This window comes from Nuphar pumila, chromosome 15 (genome assembly GCF_984573655.1).
Source record: "Nuphar pumila chromosome 15, dmNupPumi1.hap1.1, whole genome shotgun sequence".
Taxonomy (NCBI): domain Eukaryota; kingdom Viridiplantae; phylum Streptophyta; class Magnoliopsida; order Nymphaeales; family Nymphaeaceae; genus Nuphar; species Nuphar pumila.
In genome coordinates this window covers 7,465,680-7,480,876 of record NC_143263.1, presented here as the reverse complement: position 1 = coordinate 7,480,876, position 15,197 = coordinate 7,465,680, and the positions used below count along the sequence as shown (strand labels likewise).

Below are 15,197 nucleotides of genomic sequence, written 5' to 3'. Positions count from 1 at the left end.
TGAATGCGACAAAAAAAAAACAAAAAAACAAAAAACATTATTTTTCTAAGTCAATTATATTTACGATCGATTGTAGCATATATATATATATATATATATTAGGGGTGTAGCTGCGCAATCCATAGGAGTGCAGCTACAAACGGAACTTTCCTGAGCGTCCATCGCATGTGTGTGATGGGCGCTCAACATTTTTTCCCACCAAAAATGCTGAAATCCCGTAAAAGTCACACAAACAGGCCTCTAGTGGCGGTTCTAAAGGTCCCAATTCTGCCGGCCCTTTAGCAGCACTCAAAACCGCATAAACAACTTTTTTAAAAAGGTGCGTGCATCCCCTAGGTGGTAATAGCGACGCTTTAATGCGTTGCTAAAGGCCCCAGTCTCCAAGGGAACCGGGACCTTTAGTGGAGCTTCAAAAATAACGCTAAATAAAAAACTCAAAAAACAGCATTTTTTGCGAGTTTTGCACCCTTTTTGCGTAGGCACACTCGATGGATGGCCAGCGTCATTCCACTGTAGCTGCACAGCTAAGGGTTATTTAACTATGCTTTTTTCCCTATATATATATATAGTAATGCTACGGTGCCCGGGGAGTACAAACTCCCACGTTCTAGAAATCATGGTTGTAGGATCATGTTTTTTGAACATAAAAATAGGATTTTTTAAGTCATGAAATTTTGATACATTGTGAGCAGCTGATTTTTAAAGGTCTTAAAAACATACATGTATGCTATAATCACATGATCCAAAACTTGTTTTTCTACTAAATAATGGTTATACATAGTATCTATAGGGTTTTGATAAAAAAAATCAAGAATTTTGAAAATTTAAAACTTCAATTAAGCGAGAGTAGGTACGGCGCACCCCTATAATTACCAATATATATATATATATATAGAGAGAGAGAGAGACACAGAGAAACCACCCTTGTGATCAGAGACCTAGCCGCGCTGGCTCTGCCTGCCATACTATTAAAAAAATGATCATATCAAATAAACCACAAAGCTTTGCCCTTTACAAAAACAGTATGGGCACCATGCTTAATCGCAAGAATACTCAAACAAGGGATCTCCACCAATAGTACAAATGACAAATCAGGTGTAGGATTGTAAATGATAGGAACATCAAGTGTACAAACATCAGCTGCAGGAAAAGGCATCCCTTCCAACAGCATGGACTGCTACTTATGCTTTGGGGCGCCCACTGTTACACCACGCCGTCTGTTCGGAACAATGTCCTCGGTGCCTTTCCTCATCATGGCCACAAACTCGTCATAGTTGATCCTGCCGTCCTGTATCAATTGCGAGAAAAATGGAAAAAATGTAAATGGTCCACCAGAGAATTTACTTGATGAAATCATATAAGGAGATCTCCCGGAACTTTGATTCCATTTTCGGAAATGCATTCCATTTGAACCATCAGCCTTGAAATCATATGATTCAGAACAGATTAGGCTCTGTTCAGGAGCCCATGTTAGAAAACAGACAGAATGGGATGATGGGAGTGGAGAAGAAAATGACTAACGAGAGTGGAGTTGTCAACTACTTCCCTTTTATGATTTCATTGTAATGGGGGAGAATGGGAGGTTATCTCCACTCTCATCTCTCAAATCCGGGCTTTCAGACAGCAGCAGGGGTAAGGTGGGATTCACTGAATCTCCATCTCCCCTCCCATCTCCGGCTCCCAAACAGAGCCTTAACATCTCCAGTTTCAATGATATAGAGTGCAATGTGGAAATGGTTCCTGATTCTAGAAGAGGAATTCAAGATTGCTGATAAAAAGGAAAAAAAGGATCAAATCTATGCTATGTCACATGAATATAGCTGTGGGTACTGGGATACAGCTATTTTTATGAAGTTTCTAATATGACTTGTATAGAAGGGGATACTGAAAGGGAGTCAAAATAGAGTATCCGTGTGACATAGGCTTAATACATATTGATTGGACTTCTTCGGAAGTTGCAAGACTTTTAGGTCTTGACATCTAGAAAATTCATCATACTTGGCTTTTTTTATTTTGCCTTTCAGCTTAGCCACTTTCTATGATGGTGGAGATTGGGAGAGGCGTAGGTAGAACTAGTGACATCCGTAGAGAGGGCATTTGGTTGCACATCTCAAGAGAAATGAGTTTTAGAATTTAGACAGAACCTAAATTTATCTCACCCATGTTTGTTTCACAAAACAATGCCGACTCATGAATGAGAACCAGGAAAAACTCACTGAACAGGTAAAACTTGCAAAGCATGGTAAATTCCGTGTGTTGCACTAAAAGCATTTCAACTATCTTAACAAAATACCCTCTTATGATACTTATTTAGCATAAATTTGTTGGAAGCCAAATCTGTATCTTCAATAAATAACCTCTTTTGTGATCTGTCCTCCAGATGATCTCACTCAGATGACACCAGACATCAATAGGTGGTTGGAGAATCATCCAATTTCACATGGAGTCTCCCGATTTCTTTAGCTTGAAATGATCAATAAGCTCCAAATACTAGGTTGAGAAATGATCAATAAGCTCCAAATACTAGGTTGAGAAATGACTATCCCCAGAAAAAAACAAAACTGTCACAAAGACATGGGTACCATACTACCAATTGTGACTTAACACAGGTTCAAGATGTGAGTTCATAAATTTTTGAAATAAAACATGACAATAAAAGTTTCCTTAGTTTTTTAATTAAAGATTTCAATATATAAGAAAAATTCTGAAAATTTGTAAAAATAATAAAATAAGATTTGTACTTATTATAGCATGACTGATCTGACCCCTTGGACAGGGGACTCTAAATGGTGTGTTCCTGTGAAATAGAAATAATAATATAATGCTCTAGCTGGATGCGATAGAACTCCTAACTTTGCACCATGATACTAGCATATCTAGTGACCAGGAAAATTGATATAGACACATGTTTGTTTGAGAGATACTGTTTCGGTTTATGTATTTATGTATTTAAGATTTATCAATTTGAAGTTTCGAACAAAAATCATCTTACACCTACAAATATAAAAATTTATAAAAAGGACAGAAAACTAATTTTCCTTAATATCTGATCAAACAAGAAACTTGATCACTTACATAGTCTGTATCAACTTCTGCTATAATTTCATTTATTGTTTTCTTATCCCCCATATTGTACTGTTTAAGGGCTTGTTCCAATTCTTCAACTGTAATGTACCTGAAAAAAGAAAGCACCAAAAAATTTATTTGCTTAAAATAACGAATTGTAAACTATGAATAGAAACTTGAAGAAAGGCCAGTTTAGGATGAGAATGGTACCCGCTTCCATCTTTGTCAAAATACTGAAAAGCTTTAAAGAGGCGGTCTTCTTTATACATTTTATTCATGTGCATCGTTGCAGTTATGAATTCAATGTAATCAATAGTCCCATTGCCATCAACATCAGCCTGCAGCTTAGCCAAAAGCATATCACTAAGTTGTTAAAAGAACAAGAGACCTTTGAAGGTTCAACAAATTCTGGGAGAATAATACTGCAACACAACAGACATTTTTTCATGAAATATTCTCAATGCTTAAGATCTTTTGGTTTATAAAGAAATGGACAAGAAGCCAGTGTAAAACAGCGAACCACAGTTCGTAAGATTAATGTACAGTATAAGAATAATCTAACTAAAAATGAACCAATTATAATAATCATTGTTTATGTTACTTGATGAAGCTAGATCAGTATCTCAACACAGGTAGTCTGGTCAAAACTGATATCTACAACCATGTTTTTTCACAATGCTTGAGCAATTGAGACACACTTAAAACTTGTGTGAAACAGGTGAAATGCACCACAATGAACATTGTATCCGCAAGGTATTTGACTAGCAGTCTAGAAAAATCCTAAGAATGGAGCAAAAAATAACAGAGATAATCTTCACTTGAAGAATTAGATACATCCAAATGCAGGATAAAGTATATCATCATGCTATTGAATTAGGAAGCTATTGACTTCCAATTCAAGAAGGAATCCTAGGTAGTTTAGATATTTAGAAGGCAGGAAGTTTCCAGCCAGGTAGGATGGGCCCACAAGGGGGGGGACGTCCCACTCTCTTGGGATTTTCTTCCTACATTAATTAATTACTTAATTAATTCAAATCCAATTAAGTCCACATTTCTAAATCCGAATCCAATTTACTTATAACTCCATTTCTGATCCAAATTTCTAATATCAAATCCATATCCACACCTAATTAAATCCAAATTCCAATTCATATTTTAATTAAATCCAATTTCAAAATCACGTTAAATTTTTTCTAAATTCAATTCAAATTCCTAATTCACATTAAATTAAATTCTAGTCAAATTCAATTGAAAACCAAATTCACTCATGATTGACATGAGTACTAAACTCTAATTTAAATCAAATCAAATCCATAATTGAGACATAAAATTCATCTTTATTCATTTAATAAATACCAAAAAATCACGGATATTACATCCTTTCCCCCCTTAAAAAGAATTTCGTCTTAGAAATTCGATACAAAATCATCAAACCAAAGAACTATCAAATCATAGTTCAACATGTTTTCACTACGCACTCTGATCGAATAATTTAACCTCAAAACAAATTTTTGTATCAGTTCCTAGGCTTTATGGTTAAGCCTATTCTGTGATGTCCTTAACATTTATTTCTAAGTTCTCGAATTCACACAAAAATTCATAACACATAGGCACAACACACAAATAGAGAATTCAACAACTAAATTGAAACGTAGTTATAGAGCGATGTTGGGTTGCTAGACGGCCCGTGAACCGAAAATTGTATCCCTGCTTTGATACCATGTATGTAACACTGAAAATTTTTAATCCAAAAAAAACACATTTTTTACCCGAAAAATACATATTTCTTTTAAATTGTTGGTTCTAATATGTAATGATGCAACGGCTTTGCCAATAGCTATGCTCCAACCATACCAAGCACTAGACAACCTGTCTGAGCGCAAGCGGGAGCATGTTTTAGCCTCTTAGTACCAAATCCAGTATGAAACAATCATTATCAAACCGATTGAATACGTTACATAACAGAATCTCTTTATAAAACAACTAAAACATTGTTTTTCTTTTTGGTTAACAACTTTGGGCGGGTTACAGGCATTTAAATACATTGCATTCAACCATAAAGGAAATTAAATGGTTCACGATAAAAACCAGAGGTTTATACATCTAGTCTTAAATTTAAGAATTTAAATAATCAAAAGACAGACCCCAAGTTTCAAATTATTGGTTCACATGAAACCCCCCTTAGCATCCCGCAACTACTCCATAATTACTCACTCATTGCCTGTATTTATATAAAATTGCAAGAGTCAAACTACGATGAGTCTTAATAGGAAACATATTATGAAGCGTGCATGCACAATATTAAGCATGCATGTAATCACCATTAATTCAGAACAAGATCATGATAATCATAACAATTAAATTCAAGTAACACTTTATCAAGGCATATCATCAATTGAACATTAACAACATTAAATGCATGCTTTCAATACCGATATAATATGAATGTAATTTCATAATAAAAAGGCGTACCTAATCATCGAATGCATTGTTCCTCTTGTTTACCAACTCTATCGGGTACTCGAATGGTATCCCACAAAATAGACGAGACCACTCAGGTGTTTATTATACTATATGTTTTATTTTTTCCCGAGTGACTAACTGAGTCGAACCCACTAGGAGCGGTCCACGATCAAGAAAAGCTTCCCTAGTGGCACACCAAATAAAATTGATTCTACACTTTTGCATAAGGACTGGACATACCACCTAGGACTAATATTAGTAGTCTAGCCCCCTAACTCCAAGGATCTAGGGACCAAACGAGTCATTACCACTCAAAGCATTTTTAATAATTTAATGATCTAGGGAGCTTGTACCACCTACACTCTCCAAGGTAGACTTGGGATTTTCGGTACAACATACTCTTGTGAGGTATACCCAAAATCCCAAATTAAGGTCATCCTTATTGTTAGAGATTGAAGGTTCTGAAGTTCAGCCACAAGAATAGAGAGAGAATGGAGGGGAGAACGTATGCTGCTGAAAAACCCTCAATAGGGATCTCGTATTAGGCTTTTCTTTTAGTATTTGTAATACAAATATTAGGGTACTAAAATACCCTCTACACAATAGACTAAAATACAAGTGAGCCATTAATAAACATGTGACATAATGAATTTGAGTTGGGTCTGGATCTCAGATTCAAACCCAACCCAGATATAATTGACGACTTCTTTTCACCCTCCCTCAAGTTGTACATGGTTTTGAACCATGAACAACTTGCCTTTCAACATCCAAAATCTGTCATTGATGAGTCCTTTTGTAAACAAGTCAACAACTTGATCAGTGGTCCGAACAAATTCAGGTTCAATTTCCTTCTCTTCAACTTTTTGTCTTACAAAATGTTGATTTATTTCAATATGCTTGGCACGACTGTGGTAGATGGGATTAAAAGACATGTTAATGGCACTTTGATTGTCACATAAGAGAAGACATCGAGATATCGATTCTCCTACTTCTATCAACAGGTGTCTGATCCAAGTTACTTCAGCTGTGGCAGCTGCCATTAATCTATATTCGACTTTTGTACTCGACCTGACAATGGCCTTTTTGTTTCCTACTGCTCCAGGAGACTAGATTTAGGCCAATGAAAACACGGTATCCTGAGACCGACCTGCGCTCATATGGATCTCCGGCCCAATCTGCATATGTGTAAGCAAGAAGTTCATGCGCGTCATGCTCATTCGTACTCTTTCTATACAAAAGACCATCTCCGATAGTTCCCTTCAAGTATCGAAGAATGCGTTTAACAGCTTCCATATGCCCAATATGCGGCCCATGCATGAACTGAGATACCTGATTAACTGAGAGACAATATCAGGCCAAGTGAAAGTGAGATATTGAAGCATCCCGACTATCATGTGATATCTTGTAGGGTCCTCATACAATTCTCCATCTTGGGAACTGAGTTTCTGATGAAGTACACTGGGTGTGCTTAGAGGCTTGCAATCTTTCATACCTGCCTTGCTGAGAACATCAATGGTATTCTTATGTTGAGTAAGTGTCATGATTTCAGTGGTCCTGTCAACTTCAACTCCAAGAAAATACTGCAGTTTACCAAGGTCCTTCATCTTAAACCTGTGATTCAAAAGCTCTTTGACCTGCTCAATATGCTCATTAGAATTACCTGTAATGATAATATCATCTACATATATCAACAACAATGTAACTTTATCTTTGCATTTGAATATGAAGAGAGAATGATCAAGAAGAGATCAACTAAAACCATATTTTTCTACTTCAAGAGAAAAACTGTTGAACCAAGATCGAGACGCTTGCTTCAAACCATATATAGTTCTCTTTAACTTGCATATGTATTCTTTGGAGTTTCCTTCTGCATATCCAATGGGTTGCTCCATGTATACTTCTTCTTTTAGATTTTCATGTAGAAACGCATTTTTGCATCCAGTTGACTAAGAGTCCACTATTACTCAACAACTAATGATAATATAATCCTAATGGTGCTCATTTTTACAACCAGACTGAAGGCTTCATCATAGTCTTGTCCTTGCTCCTGTGTGAAGTCTTTTGCAACCAGTCTAGCTTTATATCGCTCAATAGTATCATTTGGCTTGTACTTTATCTTATACACCCATTTGATCCAACAACATTTTTATCTTGTGGTATGGGAACAATATCCCAAGTACCACATTCATGAAGAGCCTCCATTTCTTCATTCATAGCTTCAATCCATCTTTTAGAATTTGTTGCTTGATAAAATGTTGTGGGTTGATCTTCCTTACCTAAAAAGGTTAAAAAGAGCTGGAAGTCCATCATGAAATTCTCATAACTAACCCACCTTTCAATCGGATGTAGAGGGCGAGCAGATCTTCTGGGAACAGAGGATGGAACAGAAACAGAAGAAGAGTTCATCTCCTAATTAGAGATAGGAGAAGTCTCCTTCTCTCGTCGAGAGTAAACAATGCCTTTATACCTTTCGGGAGGCAAGAGTGGTTCTGATTCCACGCTATCCTGAGTCTTTTGTGGGACATCAGGCATGATATTTTCCTCATTCCTTTGATCGCATTCTGAAGGGAAAATATCATCAGTACTAAAAAAGAGATCAGAGTTCAACAAGGGATGATAAACCTCAATTTCAGAAGGAGTGTTAACATTATGATCAAAGTTTGATTCATCAAAGACAACATTGTTGGATATTTTGATGCGCTTACTCACGGAATCATAACATCTGTACCCTTTATAATCATCAGCATATCCCACAAATCTGCACTTCAAGGCCTTATCCTGAAACTTGTGTTGTATTGAACTGTCAACATGAACATAACATACAAAGCCGAATATACGCAAATCATGATAATTTGGTTGAACGCCATACAAAGGAAAGTATGGTGATTTATCTTCCAAGATATTCATGGGCAATCGGTTTATGACATGTATTGTTGAATGAAAGGCTTCTGCTCATAAGGTAACTGGGAGATTACTATCATGCATCATACTCATGGCACTCTCGACAATATGGCGATGCTTCTGTTCAGCAATTCCATTCTGTTGGGGGTGTACGAGGGCAAAACACTCGCCTACTTATTCCATTAGTTTGGAGGAAATTAATAAAATCATTTGAAGAGAATTCACCCCCTCCGTCACATTGTAAATAGAGAATATTTTCATAGAATTGATTCTTAACAAAGGAATGAAAATTTTGAAATAACTTGAAAGTTTCAGATTTGCATTTCATAAAGAAGATCCATGTGAAGCGAGAATAGCTATCAACGAATATGAGATAATATCTAATTTCAGACATAGAGGAAACTGGGGCAAGACCCCAAACATAAGAGAGATAATTTCAAACGGTCTTGAAGCTCTTTTATTAATAGAATGAAATGGAAGAACATGACTCTTACACTGAAGACAGCAAGAACATTTTTTATTATCAACACTTAAACCTAAACTTGACTTGGGAATAAGACTGTTTGAAACAAGCTTTTCAATAAAATGACCACTACAATGACCCAGACGACCATGCCAAATATTTGGCTCAATACATTCGGAAAGACTAAAGACACTCTTAGGAAGTACTGAAGAGGGCAGTGAGGTGAGCTTCAAGGTGGAACCAACAGGCCGAACACGAGTAGAAGGATTCTCTTGAAAGACGTACATATTGTCTTATCGTTTTCCTTCAACGAACGTTTTCCTCGTGTGAAGGTCCTTGACACGAACAAAAAAAAGAGTAAACTCAACTGAAGCATTAATATCATAAACAAGCTTAGAAATAAAAACAATGTTTTTCTTGATGTTAGGGGCATGAATGACATTCGAAAGGGTGAGCGAGGATTTTGACATAGGAATAACAGAGTTTTCAATGTGAGAAATGAGGTGGTGAGATTCATCCCCAATGACTATACTATTTCTACCAACATAAGAAACAAGAGTTAGGAGTTTACCAGCATCACCAGTAACATGAATGGTTGCACCGGAATCAACATACCAAGTGCCCTGATCATTCTGTTTTAAGTTTAATTCAGCTAAGACGGGTAATAAGAGCTCATTGACTTCTCCATTGTTCCTCAAACTATTTGTCCTCATTCTTGTCTCTGATTGCTTTCCTCTGTTTTGGGGGTTGAACTAGCAATTAGCTTTGATGTCCCCTCTTTTGTTGCATAAAAAACAAGTTGGTATCGTCCTTTGTCTCTGCGGATTGGGAGGAATGTTGGGTGTAGGTAATATGCCATGACTTCGTTGTTCATTCCTTCCTTGACCACCCTTCTCTCTAAAATCATACCAACCACGTCCCCGCCCATAAGCAACCCATGTGGCAAGCACGTTTTGTGCTCCAATAGAAATATGAGTCTCTTCAGAAAATCCCTTCAAAGTCATCTCATACTGAAAAAGTTTGGCACGAAGATCTCCAAATGTAGGTAAATCTGGTAAACATAACAAGGAAGTAACTATCATATGGTAATCGGATCCCAGCCCGCTCAAAGTTTCCTACACCATATCCTTGTCACTAACTGCATACCCCAAGATGGCTAACTATAATACAACAACAACAACAACTACGCCTTCATCCCAAAACAATTGGGGTCGGCGATATGAACCAACAAAGAAAATCATTCTGGGTCTTCCACATGAATCCTTCTCCTTCAATCATTTTTATCCAATGTCATGTCCTCGATGAGGTTCAAAGCATTCATATCCTTTCCTATCATCTTCATCCAAGTCTTCCTAGGCCTACCCCGACCTCTTTTAACTAATATATTTTCCCATTTATCCATCCTTCTAACTGGAGCATCATTAGGCCTTCGCCGAATATGTCCAAACCACAGTAAACGATTCTCTCTCATCTTATTTTCAATGGGTGCAACACCTACCTTCTTATGTATCTCCTCGTTCCAAATCTTATCTTTTATTGTATTTCCACACATCCATCTAAGCATACGCATCTTAGCTACACTCGTTTTTTGAATATGATGTCTCTTGGCAGCCCAACATTCCGTACCATATAGTAAAACGGGCCTAATAGGCGTCCTATAAAACTTTTCCTTCAACCGCAATGGCATTCTACGATCGCACAACACTCCAGTTGATCTGTAATAGTCTTCATTTTATTCAAGTATTCTATGATAGTCATAGAATCCTTTTTCAACATTTGAAACTCCTTTAAAAACAGTACTCTGGCATGAGAAACTTGATAATATGTTTGAACCAGTCGGTGCCATAACTACATAGCGGAGCAGTCATTTGGAATTGCCACAAGCACTTCTTACGACAGAGTAGAAGTGATATAGGCCACCAACGCCTGATCTCGCTTCATCCAGAATACATATTCTGAATTTCTGATATATGTAATAGAAGAGTCTCCCTTACCATTCTTATCTTCTTGTGGTATGAACTCTGGAGGAACTGGGACAGAACCATCCAGATGTCCGAAAAGATCCTGACTTCTTATAAACGGAATAATTTGTCTCTTCCAGGTTAGGAAACTGGAGTTGTTCAGTTTCTCGGACACGAGTTGACTGAGGAAGCTTGAGGAAAGACTAGATTGAGGAGGAAATGAATCCATACTCAAGAGAGGAAGAATATCAAAATCAAAAATGAAGATTCAAAGGAAATTCAAAAAGAAATGAGAAACAAAGGAGAAAGATGATTTTAGAGCAAGGTGGCAAGTAGAAGTCTGACTCAAAAGAAATTCAGAACAGAAATTAGATTTCAAACAAATTTTGCTTCACCTTTTTTTTTTAATTCAGACGATTTGCAGACCAAAAGCAGTAAAACAGATTTTGCTGTAAAATCTGTTTCGAATAAGACTCAATCAGTGTTGAGCACGTCACTTTGAAAATGGCGTGTTTTCTGAATTAAAAGAAAAGACAAAAGAGATTCAAGAGATTGATCAGCAAAGAGAATTTCAGTTAATTAAAAAGAAAGAAGATTATGCCTAGATCAAAGTTTGGCTTTGCATCTATTTTGGAAATCAGAAAAAGAAAACTTTGACATAATCATTTCAATTTTGAAATCACGCCTAGATCAAAACCTATGTCACAGGGATTCGGCCAGACAGGTGTCGCACCCGCGTCGACGCGATGCGGGTGCGCGTGCAGGTGCGGCACCCGGTGCAGTCAACCCAACCATGGGTGCGGTCAGCGCACCCAGAGTCATTTTCGTCTATTTTTTGGATTTAAAAGAAAATATATGCCCAATGAAATGGGCTGCGGAATTTTTAAAAAAAATCTTGGGGGGGGGGTGCTGCCCCCCTGCCTGCTGACCGGGTAGCAAGACCCGCGCCAGGGGGAACCCCCAGACCACCCTTATATATATATAATGAAATGGTGGTCTTCAACAAATGCACAAATAACTCACAAACAAGTGTATTGGAGACACTACAAGCATGACCCTTGAAAGGGTATAAAGGGAAGAACACTTGAAAAATAAATAATACTTTATTCATGAACAAAATGCTTAAGAAGCATAGTTATTTACATTGAAGGGGTTCACCCCTATATATACAAAAAAATGGGAGAGAGAGGAGAGCTCATTTTGAGCTCTCCAAAAAGAGACGTTGGATTCCAACGTCTCTTAATATAGCTGTTGGACTACAGTCCAACAACATTTATTATTATAGCTGTTGGACTATAGTCCAACAGCATTTATTATAGTTGTTGGACTACAGTCCAACGGCTACTTGCACAGTCAAGTTCCAACAGGAACTTGACTGGATCAAAATATCTAGTTTCTATTGAACTAGATGCTAAAAAAGAAAATAAAAAATATAGAAAAAGAAAAGAATAAAAGAAAATATAATAATATTAAATAATATATATATTGCAGTTTACATTTTAACACTCCCCTTCAAACTTACGGTACAATGAGCGAAAGTTTGTCTAAGAGGAAGTGAAATCTGGGAGCAGCGAGAGGCTTGGTGAAGAAGTCTGCTAATTGATATTCTGATGTAACATATGGCAGATCAATGGTTCCATGTAAGTACTCCTCTCTGACATAGTGACAGTCCATCTCAATGTGTTTAGTGCGCTCATGGAATGTCCGGTTGCTTGCAATGTAGATCGCACTTTTGTTGTCACAGCACATCTTTGAAGCTTGCGTTGCTTTAGCTCCCATATCTGCTAGCAATCGTCTGAGCCAAACAACCTCCATAGTGGTGGTTGTCATGGCTCTGTATTCAGCTTCGGTGGAGGAAAGAGAGACTTTCTGCTGCTTCTTGCACCTCCACGAAATTAAGGTTTCACCTAGGAACACACAAAAACCAGTAGTTGAGTGTCTATTATTGGGATCACCTCCCCAGTCAGCATCAGTATATGCAATTAAATTTAATGAAGATGAAGCAGACAAGAAGAGTCCTCGTGAAAGAGAGGATTTTAAGTATCTAATAATACGCAAAATCGCTCCCATGTGCATGGAGGTGGGAGCATGCTGAAACTGACTGACTGTATGAACCGCATGAGTTATATCTGGCCTAGTAATGGAAAGATAAGAAAGAGCTCTAACAAGTTGTCTATAAGGAGTAGGATCATCAAGAAGTTCTCCATCATCAATTTTCATTTTAACATTGACAACTTCTGGAGTGTCTACTTTCATATCATCTGTAATTCCAGACCTGAAAACGATATCAAGAGCAAATTTAGATTGAGATATCAAATACCCCCGAAGGGAATAAGCAACTTCAATGCTTAAAAAATATCTTAATAAACCTAAGTCAGTCATTTCAAAGTGAGTTTTAAGAAGAGATTTGATATTTGCAACTTCCTGTTTGTCGCCTCCGGTGATAATCATATCGTCCACATAGAGAAGAAGAATAATGATGCCTGCATCAGATTTCTTAACAAACAAAGCAGTGTCAGTTAAACAAGGTTGAAAACCAATATCAAGCATAACATGACTAAATCGGTCATACCAGGCTTTTGGAGCCTGTTTAAGACCATAAAGAGCTTTTTCTAGACGAAGAGCTTTACCCTTAGGGATACTAATACCAGGTGGGGCTTCCATGTATACTTCTTCAACGAGATTCCCATTCAGGAAAGCATTTTTGACATCTAATTGAAAGATAGGTCATGTTCTAATAGAGGCCAAGGCTATTAAAGTTCTAACAGTGGTCATACGGGCCACAGGAGCAAATGTTTCTTCATAATCGATGCCATACTCTTGGGCATATCCTTTTGCTACTAAACGGGCCTTATATCTTTCCAGGGTCCCATCACTTTTGGTTTTGACTTTGTATACCCACCTACAACCTATAGGTTTCTTACCCGGAGGAATATCTTGTATCGTCCAAGTATTGGCCTTTTCTAGTGCATCCAATTCTATTTTCATGGCTTCTATTCATTCTATATGATTTTTTGCTTGAGAATAGGATGATGGTTCAACATATGATTGTATTAATGTAATGGCGGCCCTATACGTGGGTGAAAAAGATTCATAAGACACAAATTTTTCTGGAGGTTTAGAGATTCTAGACGTTCTTCTAGGTGGGACTTCAGAGTATTTTTGTAATGCACATGGAAGATTTTGCTCTCTACGTCTTGAATATTGTAGACTAACATCCCTATGGATTTGCTCTTCATTATCATCATTTTCAACAACAATAGGACTTTGATCATTGTCAAGGTCACATCCAACATCACATTCATTGGATTTTGAAGTTGGATCAATTAAAAACGAGTATTCAGTGACATCCTTGGATTTTTCAAATTCAAAGAAGCTTTCTTTTTCCAAAAAAGATACATTTCTTGACACATATAATTTGTCATTTTGAAAATCGAAACACCTGTAGCCTTTTTTATTATCAGCATATCCTAAAAAGGCACATGGGATTGCACGAGGAGAGAGTTTATCATTTCTGTTGGTGAAAACAAAACATTTGCATCCAAAGACTCTTAATCTAGAATAATCTGGAGTTAAATTAACAAGTTTTTCTATTGGAATTGTATTCTTTAATGAGGAAGATGGCATCCTATTAATAAGGTAGGTGGCAGTTAGGACCGCTTCAGCCAAAAACTTTTTGGAACTTGATTTGCAATTAGCAATGTCCTAGTAGTTTCCATAATGTGCTGATGTTTGCGTTCGGCTAGGTCATTCTGTTGTGGAGTGTGTGGACATGATCTTTGATGTGTAATACCATGTAAATTGAGATAGTCTTTGAATTCGTTGGACATAAATTCTTCACCTGAATCAGTGCGAAAAACAGAAATATCATTTTGAAACTTATTTTTAACCATTTTATGAAATATTTGAAAGTTAGCAAAGACATCAGATTTATGTTTAAAAAAATAAATCCAAGTATGTCTAGAAAAGTCATCAACAAAAATGACATAATATGTATAACCACTTTTGGAAATAACTGGTGCGGGGCCCCAAACATCCGAATGTATTCAAGTGGTCGTGAGGAAACAAAAGTTCTACTAAGAAATGGTAACCTTTTCATTTTGCCAAGAATGCAGTCTTTACAAGAAAAATTTTCAGAATTACAAAATTTTTCCAAACTTGGAAAATATTGAATTTTAGACATATGAGGATGGCCAAGCCTTTTGTGCCATAAATCCAATTCTAATTTCTGAATATTATAACAAAATGCATTCTTGGGTAATTCCAAAAAGTCCATGTAATAAAGTCCTCATTCTCTATGGCCTTCCCCAATCAGCTTCCCTGACTGGCGATCCTGTACCCAA

At 37.0% G+C, this 15,197-nt stretch overlaps 1 protein-coding gene across 1 annotated transcript in view; it reads right to left on the bottom strand.

Moving 5' to 3' along the window:
* Window positions 1-927: 927 nt before the first annotated feature.
* Window positions 928-15,197, bottom strand: part of LOC149814339 (calcium-dependent protein kinase 1-like) — a 30,698-nt gene continuing 16,428 nt past the window's right edge. The window contains exons 6-8 of the mRNA XM_089989268.1: window positions 3,277-3,404; window positions 3,076-3,175; window positions 928-1,288 (exon numbers count right to left, since the gene is read on the bottom strand). Of these exons, the coding sequence (XP_089845394.1) occupies window positions 1,178-1,288; window positions 3,076-3,175; window positions 3,277-3,404 (339 nt within the window). The 3' untranslated portion in view covers window positions 928-1,177. The remainder of the gene's footprint in view (window positions 1,289-3,075; window positions 3,176-3,276; window positions 3,405-15,197) is intronic.